The sequence below is a fragment of the Electrophorus electricus genome, chromosome 15, assembly GCF_041902795.1.
Source record: "Electrophorus electricus isolate QZ-2024a chromosome 15, ASM4190279v1, whole genome shotgun sequence".
Classification (NCBI taxonomy): domain Eukaryota; kingdom Metazoa; phylum Chordata; class Actinopteri; order Gymnotiformes; family Gymnotidae; genus Electrophorus; species Electrophorus electricus.
The window spans coordinates 2507555-2520520 of record NC_137511.1 but is presented as its reverse complement, the minus strand read 5'-3'; the positions used below and the strand labels follow the sequence as shown (position 1 = coordinate 2520520).

The 12966-nt window shown below is 41.1% G+C and overlaps 3 protein-coding genes, 1 long non-coding RNA gene and 4 other non-coding genes across 8 annotated transcripts in view; 5 read left to right on the top strand and 3 right to left on the bottom strand.

Annotated features, from left to right (window-relative positions):
• The window catches only part of LOC113591432 (E3 ubiquitin-protein ligase rnf213-alpha-like), a 34507-nt gene extending 32208 nt beyond the window's left edge, over positions 1-2299 (bottom strand). The window contains exons 1-2 of the mRNA XM_081697338.1: positions 2016-2299; positions 1525-1628 (exon numbers count right to left, since the gene is read on the bottom strand). Of these exons, the coding sequence (XP_081553464.1) occupies positions 1525-1628; positions 2016-2106 (195 nt within the window). The 5' untranslated portion in view covers positions 2107-2299. The remainder of the gene's footprint in view (positions 1-1524; positions 1629-2015) is intronic.
• Positions 2222-2942, top strand: LOC145651287 (uncharacterized). The gene is made up of 2 exons (XR_014117154.1): positions 2222-2360; positions 2514-2942. It is a non-coding gene; the product is annotated as an uncharacterized LOC145651287 (long non-coding RNA).
• Positions 2943-7396: 4454 nt separating this feature from the next.
• On the top strand, positions 7397-9921 carry si:ch1073-357b18.4 (uncharacterized). Its single transcript, XM_026999661.3, has 4 exons — positions 7397-7856; positions 8087-8149; positions 8299-8615; positions 8758-9921. The coding sequence occupies exons 1-4, from the start codon at positions 7706-7708 to the stop codon at positions 9379-9381; spliced, it is 1155 nt and encodes a 384-aa protein (XP_026855462.2). The 5' UTR covers positions 7397-7705; the 3' UTR covers positions 9382-9921.
• mrpl58 (mitochondrial ribosomal protein L58) lies at positions 9634-12591 on the bottom strand. The gene is made up of 6 exons (XM_026999651.3): positions 12415-12591; positions 12247-12274; positions 12098-12157; positions 11902-11984; positions 11339-11508; positions 9634-11239 (listed from the first exon to the last, which is right to left on the bottom strand). Exons 1-6 carry the CDS (start codon positions 12574-12576, stop codon positions 11155-11157), a joined length of 588 nt encoding a protein of 195 aa, XP_026855452.3. The 5' UTR covers positions 12577-12591; the 3' UTR covers positions 9634-11154.
• trnar-ucg (transfer RNA arginine (anticodon UCG)) lies at positions 9922-9994 on the top strand. The gene has a single exon. It is a non-coding gene; the product is annotated as a tRNA-Arg (tRNA).
• trnam-cau (transfer RNA methionine (anticodon CAU)) lies at positions 10163-10234 on the top strand. Its single transcript has one exon. It is a non-coding gene; the product is annotated as a tRNA-Met (tRNA).
• trnam-cau (transfer RNA methionine (anticodon CAU)) lies at positions 10329-10400 on the top strand. The gene has a single exon. It is a non-coding gene; the product is annotated as a tRNA-Met (tRNA).
• Positions 12592-12741: 150 nt separating the features above from the next.
• Positions 12742-12813, bottom strand: trnaq-cug (transfer RNA glutamine (anticodon CUG)). Its single transcript has one exon. It is a non-coding gene; the product is annotated as a tRNA-Gln (tRNA).
• Positions 12814-12966: the final 153 nt, after the last annotated feature.

Below are 12966 nucleotides of genomic sequence, written 5' to 3'. Positions count from 1 at the left end.
AATTCAGATGCTTACTCAATCTCTCTCTTTCAGTTTTTATATTTATTCTTATGTTGCATGAATTTTCTACACTAAATATGAGGAGTGCCAGTTGTAGGCAACGGAACACAATTGTTGCCCTATTTCCTTAGAAGCAACTTTGCCCAGCAAAACACACCATTAAATTGGAAACAGTCCTGCAGAGCCAAGGATGAAAACAAAACGTGATATCGTGCCAATGCATTGGCAAAATTGACAGGACACCAACGCTGCTGCTTTTAAACACATCAACACTGTAGGTATAAAATATGCCTGTGAGTATAATGCATGTTGCCAATTCACATTTATACTCTCAGATGACCCTCTCCCCACCACTGTCATGCTGCCTCCCAGTCCTGCTGCTCCAAACTCAACTTCCCACAATTCTTTGGTCAGTCAGGTGGAACTCGTTTCACCGGAATCCACCAATCCAGGAACGCCCCTGCGATCCTCATCGATTGGGTACTAATCTCTATCACCTGTGCCCCATTGTCACTATGTATACAAGATTGTTTAGTTCCCTTCATCATTGCGAGGCGTTGCCTCTTTTACGTAAGCGGTTTCTGTAGTTTGTTAGCGCTCTGTTTTGTTTTCTGGATCATGCCTTTTTGGATTTGCTCCTGTATACTGTTGTATTATAACTTCCTACTTGATTAGTCTGGAAATCTCCTTTAGTGCCCTATTTTCCGTGTTTGACCACTGTCTGTTCTATGATCACGTCTTTGACTTTCCCACACTTCAGTCAAGTTTTACTGTCGGCTTTTATAAGCGGGCTCGGAGTGGTAAATTGACTGGCTGCCTGCATTTGTTGTTTTCTTTCACATTAAGTATTGTAAAAATAAAGTGCTTTACTGCTTGAAATGGACACCTAATGTAATATCAGATAGAAGGATGTGCTGCAGCATATTATGCATTGTGAAGTATATAGCACCTATTATATTATCGTTATGTTTACGCTGTTGCATTACGTTCTGAGTTGTTTCTACTGTGACTCCGTTGTTTTCATTGGGCAATGCATTACGTGCGTCACGTGTTATCTAATGGAGGACTATATTACCATGCTTTGTGGATATCCATAACCATCATCGTTTTCTATACGTCAATCTGATTAAAAGTAAGATAATCAGTGATTGCCCTACAGTAACGGCCCTTATAGAGGGCATTTCGCCAGAGAATGCCGCGAGTTGATCGTCTTTGGATGGCCTGTGGTTAAATGCAAAATGGATCAATAAACCTACGGCTGGTTAACTGTCTCCGAGCCCTGCTCTCTGAGCGGAGCCTCCCGCGTCCAACGCACACTAGGGCGGCACACACTAGAGTACCGACGCCTTTTTTCTTGGGTAGGGCGTTTGTATAAAGGTACCCGCGCTCCTGGCCGATACAGCCACCGCATAATCCGAGGAACTCGTAGTAAACATCGTGAAATAACTACTCGATATATGAGCCTGAAGTGTTAAGTCAGTTTCTCTAGCCAATGTTTTAGATATTTATTTAAAAATACTTAACCTTTTTCTTAACACTGCCTCCTTGCAACTCGGGGGACGTTTCAGACGGTGTGTCGCTGCTGGAGGGTGGAACTATTGGCGTTTGCTCTCTTTGGGACTTTCCGGCTGCGAAGAAAACAATTCAGCAAAGCAAAGGCGATTAAATTGAGGAACAGCATCAGCTAAGCCTGTTAAAAGCGGTGTTTTCCCCCTTTTCGTTTTAGCCCATAGTTATCACTATACACCCAAAGGAAATCTACATGGTTTTATATAGACAGTAAAAATGTCGTTGTTTTCCATAGGCGGCTACTTCTGATAATCCTAGAAACATCGTAGACGTGACAAAGTTCACAATGGAGTAGACGTAGAGCCTGAGCCAATGTTACGTCGAACAAAGGGGGGAAAATACAATGACATTATATCTACACTAAATCCTCTTGAGGACTCATGGAGGAAGCACTGCCATTAGAACTATGCCCTGACCTTACAATAATAATCAATATATGCACTCACCTGAATCACCCAATTGTACGGGCAGTCTCTGTCCACACTCCGGGCAGAATTTGAAGCACGCCTTCAGACTGCAACCACACTGGCATTTCATACTGAGATGAAAAAATAAGATTAATCTTAAATAAGATTAAAGTTTTACTAAAATCTAACCATACGCCTATCCCGTGGCGAATATTTCAAACATTGATATCGCGATCATTATCGCGACACATTTACACACTATTAATAAAAGAAAACGTTCAAATAGAGGCAGTTGCGCGTCAGAGGCGATGTGATCCACCAGCGAGACGAGAACATCACCAGCACTTCTGATACGGCTCCTAACGTCGGCTTCTGCGTAACTCTGTAAGTTTCGTTTTCCATGTAGCCTATAAGATTGCTTTCATTTTCTTCCTCATGTATCACGCAGTGTCCTAGCAAATATTGCGATTTGACGAATCAACACTGCAAATGGCTCAGAGGAGAAGCTTTCATGGTATTTATTTCTTACGTCTGCAGATTAATTTCCGATCTTAACCTGAACATCCAAACGTCGTAAAAAGACCAGAAGACGCAGGTGAACATTGCTGAAAAGGATCGATACATGAAACTTCAGGTTTTCATTCCAACCACAGAAGGCCATACCTGATCCTGATACAGTTTATCAGTTGTTTGAAAACTGAGAGCAGCTGATTGTGTCCAGGTGTCCTACTGCTTGGTTAGAATGAAAACACGCAGCCATACTATGTGGGTAACCTCTAGCCCTGCTGTATCGGAGGTGAATACCATCGGGATTTCAGCGGTCTTCCCCGCCATCACATCTAAATCTGATTACATGGTGAATTCAATGAGGTGTTTCAAAAGGACGTCCCATTTGTGTAGGACTCTGGACATTCAGGAGATGGATTTTCTCTCTCTCTCTGTGTAACAATAAAATCTTTAATGCTCTTTCAATTCCTCTTGACACAGAAACCCATGCAGGCTCAGATCTTCCTTTTTATGTACTGCTGTAATTTTCCACACTGCAGTTTTAATAATATATGGTCCACTAATACTGTCCAGTTACTAAACATTCTGGGTTTTTTGATGACATGAAAATGTTCTTTTCTTTGGTACAATTGCTAGAAAGAGGAACTGTATTAATATGCTAGCATATATGAGAATATGCTAATATTGATTTGATTCCAGTAATGTGTTGTTTGTACAGTTGCTTCCTGCTGTTCTTAAGTGAACACGTTTACATCCTCATTCTACAGCCTATTTATTCATTTAGAAACATTAATAATGTGCAGAGAGCTTCAAGGCTACTGTGCAGAGTAAGGTGGATTATCCCTGTAATAAGAACATAAGTGGAACATAAAATAAACTTATCAGTTTAGGGGAGGGCAAATGACATCTTTTTTTAATGAAAATCTGCTGGGATATAATGGTGTCAAGTCTCAATTTGCATAATGACTGAATAATGAATATTTTTAATATAATGGTCATAACTTCAAAGAGCCTGCCAACTCTATTTTTTCAGGGGCCATTAAAAAGTTGATCCTTAAGATGATTTGAGAGCTATAAAGCATATTCTTGATGCAAGATCTGAAAAGACCCCATAGATACTGCAGATATTCTCTTAAGACTGTCTGAACTTGTCTTAACTCTAAACTGCTTCACCTCTGACTCCAAGTACTGCTCACAAATGAGAGGCATTAGTGTGGGTGCTAAAATGGGATCATCCTATGCAAACCACTTTTTTAACAATATGCTGGACTTGTACCCTTAGTATTTCTGAGATACACTAGTGACAATTTTGTACTGCTACATGCACATTTGAAGAAGTCCAACTGTTTATTTCTTCCTACTCCAAATACCACCAAGTTCAATTAAATATATTTGAACTGTAGCATGTCCTGGCATGAGGAATTTTTTTTTTCGATGTTTCAGTTAAGTCTGAAAATTCTGGTTTAAATACAACCGCTGTTATAAATCTACAGATTCTCATTCTTATTTACATTACAAATCTTCAAATCTTGCCAAAACTCCATCCCTTACTCATGGCTATTTTAAGCACATTCACAATGAGAATGAAGACTTCCTCCAAAAAATGTGTGAATATTTCCATAACTATGGATTTCCTAATAAAGTCATATATGGTGACTTTCCTCGAGTTTTACCTGTTCAGGGAAAGTTGAATTGACCTTTAAACAAATCTGCTGTTAAGAAAACAAGAATTCCTTTGGTGCTCAGTTTTCATCCTACAAATAAAACAGTGGCAACATTATACTTAAACACTTAAAAGGGCAGAAGAAAAAATAATTTGTTGATAAAACATGTAGGACATGTTACAAACACAATCTGGTTAAGCCTTACTTAAAAACAAGACATAAAATTCATTTCGGTTTGCATTTTTTCATACATTTCTCACATATTTTCACATATCTGTGACTTTTGAAAAATATATTCTTTTATTATTCCAAAATCAGAATTGACCTGAAAGTCTAATAACAAAGTGATAACAGATTCAAAGTAGAGAAAAGAGGAGATATATGTAAATGACCATGCAACAGCCATGCAGGAGTGTTGCAAATCTGTGCCTATAGGCTCACCTTTCTGCTTCATGGATTCCTGCTCCCTTCCTTCTCCAAAACGTGTGTTGACTGCACCTTATTTAACCTTTTAACCCAAATTCCCTTACTTATATAATGCATTCTGAAGTTTATTAAATAATTTAATAAAATTTATGAATTCATATTCAGAAAGCCCTACACAAGAAAAAGTCAGCAAGCTCAGAGGAATTAACTACATGCAGATATTTTCACTAATCTCATGAGCCATCAGAAAATCTTTTTTAAAAAACTACCTACCTAGCTTGAGTCTGAATATGGATAATATGCTCTACTTATCTATTGACAGCTACTGTTGAACTTAAATAGCCAACACTGAATATAGGCCTTTTAATTTGACTTCAAGCTATAAAATGCTGTAAAAATATGTGTATATAATTAAAATTAGCTATATTGGCTTAAGTTTAAGATATGTAGCTATAGATGTTGCCAATCACTTCAAATCGAGATGAGAAATACTGTCATAACTTTTACAATTACTCTTATGGTTTGCACTCTCTTCGTCTCCTACTGCGATTTTGTCTTAAACCGAATCCTTTTTTTAAGAGTTAAATGAACAAAAATGTATTTTTTAAATAAATAAAATGTATTAAAGGTTGTTATCACTTATCCACAGAATACAACATTCTGCACTTGTGCACCACCAATGTTTGATGTACACAAAAGATGAAAACGTGGACATCCTCCTCATCCGATATGTAGGGTAGGCCACGCGGGAATAAAGCGCACCACAGACTTCACTCAGGAATAAAGCGCACCACAGACTTCATAAAGCGCACCACAGACTTCACTCAGGAATAAAGCGCACCACAGACTTCACTCAGGAATAAAGCGCACCACAGACTTCACTCAGGAATAAAGCGCACCACAGACTTCACTCAGGAATAAAGCGCACCACAGATTTCACTCAGGAATAAAGCGCACCACAGACTTCACTCAGGAATAAAGCGCACCACAGACTTCACTCAGGAATAAAGCGCACCACAGACTTTACTCAGGAATAAAGCGCACCACAGACTTCACTCAGGAATAAAGCGCACCACAGACTTCACTCAGGAATAAAGCGCACCACAGACTTCACTCAGAAATAAAGCGCACCACAGACTTCACTCAGGAATAAAGCGCACCACAGACTTCATTCAGGAATAAAGCGCACCACAGACTTCATAAAGCGCACCACAGACTTCACTCAGGAATAAAGCGCACCACAGACTTTACTCAGGAATAAAGCGCACCACAGATTTCACTCAGGAATAAAGCGCACCACAGACTTCACTCAGGAATAAAGCGCACCACAGACTTCACTCAGGAATAAAGCGCACCACAGACTTCACTCAGGAATAAAGCGCACCACAGACTTCACTCAGAAATAAAGCGCACCACAGACTTCACTCAGGAATAAAGCGCACCACAGACTTTACTCAGGAATAAAGCGCACCACAGACTTCACTCAGGAATAAAGCGCACCACAGACTTCACTCAGGAATAAAGCGCACCACAGACTTCACTCAGGAATAAAGCGCACCACAGACTTCATAAAGCGCACCACAGACTTCACTCAGGAATAAAGCGCACCACAGACTTCACTCAGGAAGAAAGCGCACCACAGACTTCACTCAGGAATAAAGCGCACCACAGACTTCACTCAGGAATAAAGCGCACCACAGATTTCACTCAGGAATAAAGCGCACCACAGACTTCACTCAGGAATAAAGCGTACCACAGACTTCACTCAGGAATAAAGCGCACCACAGACTTCACTCAGGAATAAAGCGCACCACAGACTTCACTCAGGAATAAAGCGCACCACAGACTTCATAAAGCGCACCACAGACTTCACTCAGGAATAAAGCGCACCACAGACTTCACTCAGGAATAAAGCGCACCACAGACTTCACTCAGGAATAAAGCGCACCACAGACTTCACTCAGGAATAAAGCGCACCACAGACTTCACTCAGGAATAAAGCACACCACAGATTTCACTCAGGAATAAAGCGCACCACAGACTTCACTCAGGAATAAAGCGCACCACAGACTTCACTCAGGAATAAAGCGCACCACAGACTTTACTCAGGAATAAAGCGCACCACAGACTTCACTCAGAAATAAAGCACACCACAGACTTCACTCAGGAATAAAGCGCACCACAGACTTCACTCAGGAATAAAGCGCACCACAGACTTCATAAAGCGCACCACAGACTTCACTCAGGAATAAAGCGCACCACAGACTTCACTCAGGAATAAAGCGCACCAGACTTCACTCAGGAATAAAGCGCACCACAGACTTCACTCAGGAATAAAGCGCACCACAGACTTCACTCAGGAATAAAGCACACCACAGATTTCACTCAGGAATAAAGCGCACCACAGACTTCACTCAGGAATAAAGCGCACCACAGACTTCACTCAGGAATAAAGCGCACCACAGACTTTACTCAGGAATAAAGCGCACCACAGACTTCACTCAGAAATAAAGCACACCACAGACTTCACTCAGGAATAAAGCGCACCACAGACTTCACTCAGGAATAAAGCGCACCACAGACTTCACTCAGGAATAAAGCGCACCACAGACTTCACTCAGGAATAAAGCGCACCACAGACTTCATAAAGCGCACCACAGACTTCACTCAGGAATAAAGCGCACCACAGACTTCGCCTTTACCTTTGGCTCTATACAATAGCTGACGTCTGCGCAATGCATCTGCAAAGGCGCAGGGCCTGCGTGCTACGCAACCAAGAATCCACCAATCACGTCGCAGATGTACGCAGTGAAGTTGCGCAGTTACATCGTGAGGAGTGCAGCCATTATTCTTTGGATCTCAATTAACTACACGTCCGAGACACGGCAAAAAATGGTATAACGCCGTCTCTTATTAACCTGTAACATCTAGAACTCATTTATAGGGTTTTATATGAAAGTATAGGATTTATAGTTGTGATTTATAGCAAAGTAAAATTATCCCCGAATACTATAGCTTAAGCGCGTCTGCTTGTGTGTAGTTGTTATCCCACCATTTCACGGAACTAACTGGCTCTTAACGCGTTAGTAAAATTGCTTAAACGCATAATTTGAGCCCCAGTGTAGCTTAATCATGGACGCATCGCTAAAGATTGAGTCGTCTTCAAGTGTTATACCATCCTGCGATGATACCCCAGCTATAAATGACTCGACTGCAAGCATTTCTTCTGTACTAGCGGCTCATCAGGTCGAGCAAGCAAAGGACCCGACAACTCTTTTACTTTGTGAGTGAACTGAAGTAAATAACTAGCTATAGAGTAGATATTGAGGTAGTAAATTGCAGTGAAGTACACAAGGTTTTCAGAGAAACAGGACCTCTGGCTAAAACATACTGTTTCTCTGGAAACCTTGTGTACGTAAAAAAAAGTTTATATATATATAAAATTTGAAATAATCATCACCCTATGAGATCTTAGATTAAACCTTAAATGTTTGGTTTTCTCATGAATTACAGACCCCATCAGCATAAACAGTGCTGTACCACTGTCACCAGTATTTAGAGACAAGGTCCCCCATGGTGAGAGTGTTGTCTGTTATTTTCTATTATTGATTCTACATAATGCCAGAACAATTCACTACCACATGCAATGTATATTCTTGTTAAGTCGAGTGTTATGAGGCCACGGAAGCACTGAAACATTTGTCTCTGATGTAAACCTTCCACAGTTGGTGGCAGGGAAGAAGTGAGGAAACCCGTTGGGGCTCGGGGCTACAGCGAAGCAGTGTCCACCTCTTCTGAGTTCACCCACCGTGCCATTGTGCATCTGATTGAAGCCATGCACCGATGCTGGGACGTGTACGGTTCCCGTGAGCGCTCCCGTCTCTTCCAGAGTGTTCAGAGTGAGCTGGAGAACCTTGGCCACTCGCTGCCCGTGGAGAAGATCCGACGCAAGTGGAACAACCTTATTGTCACATACAAGAGAGTGAAAGAGCGCAGCAGGTTGGGCGGAGGCCAGGCCAAGACTTCATGGGAGTATTTTGAGGTGTGTGATAATTAGCAGATACATTACATTCAGGATATGATCATGATGATTTTTAATATGATAATGTTGCATCTTCTGTCAGGCAAACCTTGTAGGATCTCTTTTTGATCTTTGTCCTTTTTCTGCGCTTAACACATGACAGATGATGGACAAAGTGTTAGGAAAGACGAAGGTTGATCAACGAGGTCCTGCTTCAGCTACCCTTGTCGGTTTTGCAACCACAGCCAAGGCAGCGGTGAGGTCAGAGGAGAGGCAGCCGCACACGGCCGTGTCAGTAGCTGCAGTCACCACTCCCTGTCTGCTCCCCAACAGCCTCTTCACCACACCTTCCCAGATTCCCACACTGGTCACCTCCCCGGTGCTGTGTAGTGTGCCCCCGAAGCCAAGCACGAGTCCCACTTGCAGCAGTGATAACCCCTTGCCCTCTGCTTCTTCAAAGCCAGCTTCCAGGGTCCTGCGCCAGCCTCTGAAACGGAGGCTGCGGCATCTACAGCTCAGCTCTGTGGCCTCTCGCATTGCTGCCCAGCAGCAGGGGCAGGCAGGGGAACGCACCGCCCTGCTCCGGAACTTCCTCACCTCTCAGGAAGAGCGCGTGCACCTGGAGGAGCAGCGACAGCGCAAGAAGGAGGCACGCGAGCGGCGCCAGGAAAGGACGCTCGGCAGTATGGCTGAAGCGCTGGGAAGAATGTCAACAGCGTTGGAGTTAATCTCATCCAAACAAGACACCATCATTGCATTACTTCAGAGACTGGCTGATAAGTACTGAGAGGATGCTTTTGTTGTTGCTGTTGTGGTTGTGCTTTTTTTTTTGACTGGAATTCTGCCAGTGTATGTTGTTTTTGCATTTATTTTTGATTACATGCAGAAGTGGAAATAATGCTTAAAGATATAGGCCTGTAGTAGAACTGCTTTCTTCAGAGAAAGTTCTAAATTGAAGTGGACTAGGTCATCTGTGAAGTAAAAAGGAAAAAGTAAGTTCCTAATAGTAAGTAAAAGAATAACCTTGCTAATGTTCATATTTAGTTTTTTTTTTGTTTGGTTTTTTTTGCCGCAGTGCTGTGAATAAAATAAAAAAAAAAGCCAACTTGAAGTGTGTAAAACGCTGTAGCGTTAGTTAGTACGCTGTGGTATGCGAAAGGACATTCACGAGCGTATGTGGCTAACTAGCTAGCTCGCTTTACTTTCAAACATGCCACTTATTCTAATGCAGTTGTATATTAGTGTAGATGCACTTTCTTTAACTGTACTTTAGAATATGTACTGTATTTCGAATATGTACAATATGTGTTCATTGTGCTTGTACATTGACCGCGTGGCCTAATGGATAAGGCGTCTGACTTCGGATCAGAAGATTGAGGGTTCGAGTCCCTTCGTGGTCGTTGTTTTTTTTTTTTAAGTCTTTTCTCTTTGGCCATGGTTACGAGGTCTTATGAATGAACTCCAGCTCTCTCGTTTTGCGATCCTCAATATGACGTGCGATGAAATATTTAAGAATAAGCAGCATATATTGTGTATTATCAGATACAATAGATCAAACATTTCATCATAGCAGAGTGGCGCAGCGGAAGCGTGCTGGGCCCATAACCCAGAGGTCGATGGATCGAAACCATCCTCTGCTATTTTACTCCTGCTAGTGAACATCTGCAGTTATTGACAGACATTTATACGCGTATATAGACAGTTATATGATTATATAGACAAGTATGTCGTCATAGCAGAGTGGCGCAGCGGAAGCGTGCTGGGCCCATAACCCAGAGGTCGATGGATCGAAACCATCCTCTGCTATTTTTATCACTGCTAGTGAACGTGTACAGTTATTGACACAATTAAACGACGCGTAAAAAAAGTCCTTTTGATGCATGCTTGGCGTGACCAGGTTCTAACCTGGTTCTCATATATATATATATATGTGTGTGTGTGTGTGTGTGTGTGATTATATTATCTCAGATACAGGGCACTTGCAATTATTAATTATTAATCAGATGAGCAAAAATCAGAACTGAATAATGAAGCTTGTAATGTGAACAAAGCCGTTGAAGAGTGCCATCCAGACTATTATGTGGACCCCTTAAACATCCTAAATTAAATACACTATTCTTCTATGTTACTTCTGTGTTTTGTGCAACTCCCATACACGTCTGACAGATGTTATTCAGACTTTGCATCAGAATTAAGCATCAGCCTACTATTTGAAAGGACACCACTATTTGTAATTAATGGGACAATTCAATGACAGGAATAATATACATTATAATATACAGGAATAATATACATTAATATCAATCAGGTTGATTCCTTAAATCAACTGATACACTCAAATCTTAAACTGCTGCATTTGTCTGTTTTATATAATACATATCATAGAGAGGCACTACAGTTTGTAGTGAAAAAATTCCATTCATTTTCAAAATAGATGAACACATGAACAAATGCAACATATTACAAATAACACAAAGTCACAATGTACAGAGTATAGTTAAGAAAAAGAGAAGAAATCTATCTGAGCTGACATTCAAAATTCCCAGATGAGTAACTTAATTCAGTCAAAATCAGCTTGTCGTGCTCGCTTTGTTGCTGAATGGATCTTCTTCTCTTTAAGCCTTTGCAGATTTCTTTTCTTTAACCTACACACAGATGGGTAAATGAATGATAACATATACAAAACACACTAAACTTTAAGACTTTTATCTAAGATATTCATGATTGGTCTTTGTCAGGCTCACCTTTGAATCCTCAGGGCAACATCGTCCGCTGACGGCTCAGTTGGCCGCTGGCTTGCCTCCGTGATCATCTCTGAGATTTTATGCAAACAGTCTTCCAGGTTCTTGTGTTGGCTCCTGCTGACCTCTGAGGTCACTATTAATTCTCCAGCTTTGTTTATCCGAGTTTTGTTCTACAAATGCGAAGGGAACAGAAAACATATGGATAAATATTTAACTGGATAAAGAATGACGTTTGAATAATTCCCGCATTGATCCATACCTTATTAAAGCCCCTTTGCTGCTTCTAACTGGGCCTAAACACAGGTGATCATTTAAGCCTCCAAAAACCCTAATAAATATTTTTCAAAAAACAGGAAACAGTAGTCAAGTGTTTCTGTGTATTTTATGCCTTTTCAGAACATGCTTTGAGTAACACTGGGCTTTACATTGTATTTGGGTTTTAGAAATACTCGGACTTGTGTGAGCAGGCATAATAATTTAGTGTTTGCTTCTGTAGGTGAAGCCTGATTAAAAAGCTAGGCTTTCTCCAATATGTTGACGACAGTGTATTTAAAACAGCTTACTTTTAAGAGAATCTCATTTCTGACTTCCTCTGGTATCCATTCTGCCGTCTGAACATGGAAGCGGACTGCTGCCTTTGAATTGACTATGACAAGACAGACATAAGACATCCCGTGTCAAGGCTTATCTACCGGCACCATGGATCCTGTTGGTCCCCTAGTTCCACTAGTACCCCTGACCTGAACCTCATTATACGACCTTTGTTTACATGTTGACCGCCCGGCCCACCGCTTCGGCTATAAGTTATTTTCAGCTTATCTGTAATAAAACAACACAGTTAACATTTGCGTAAATGAAGCATTTGATGGTTGTCGTATCTAGTAAGTTACTTTGTAAATGCGGCGTACCGACTGGAATGGCAGCAGTTTGGTCAACCTGTTAAATTTAAGATCAAAATAAAAGAGCGGTAGTGAGTGACTTTATACCAAGGTTTTTAAATCTAGTTTGATACATTTTACAGTCATATAACCAGTAAACATCGCTGCAACGTTAGCTATCTTACTGACAAAACTTGCCTGTGAAATATCCGTATGCTTGTTCCTGTTTTCCTGGGTAGTGCCAACATATCTGATTACACTTCTGTCTATGCTTTTGAAGAGCTGTGACAATTCACTACTGCGTGAAAATGCGACGGCTCGAGAATAACGTAACCAGCGTGCTGTTATGGTGCCCGCCATGCTGCACTGGAAGACAACTTCCGGGGTAATTGAAAATGGGTGACACGCCAGAATGTTTTGCAGAAGCACAAACACAAACGGTCGTTTTCAATACGTCTGCAGTTAAAAAAAAACATGGGACACATATGGCTATATGGCTATATTTTTACTGGAGAAATAATAGAAAGGTTCCACCGAGATTTGAACTCGGATCGCTGGATTCAGAGTCCAGAGTGCTAACCATTACACCATGGAACCTCCTATTAAAAAAAATGCCTTTCCTTATCATTTTCTGAAAAAATAATAATATGATTTATTAGTAGGTTTAGTACATGTCCTTGTGGCTTTACAGAACTTCAACAGACATGCATTCAAAGCTCTTCTCTATTCTGGTACCCAGGTGGTGGAATG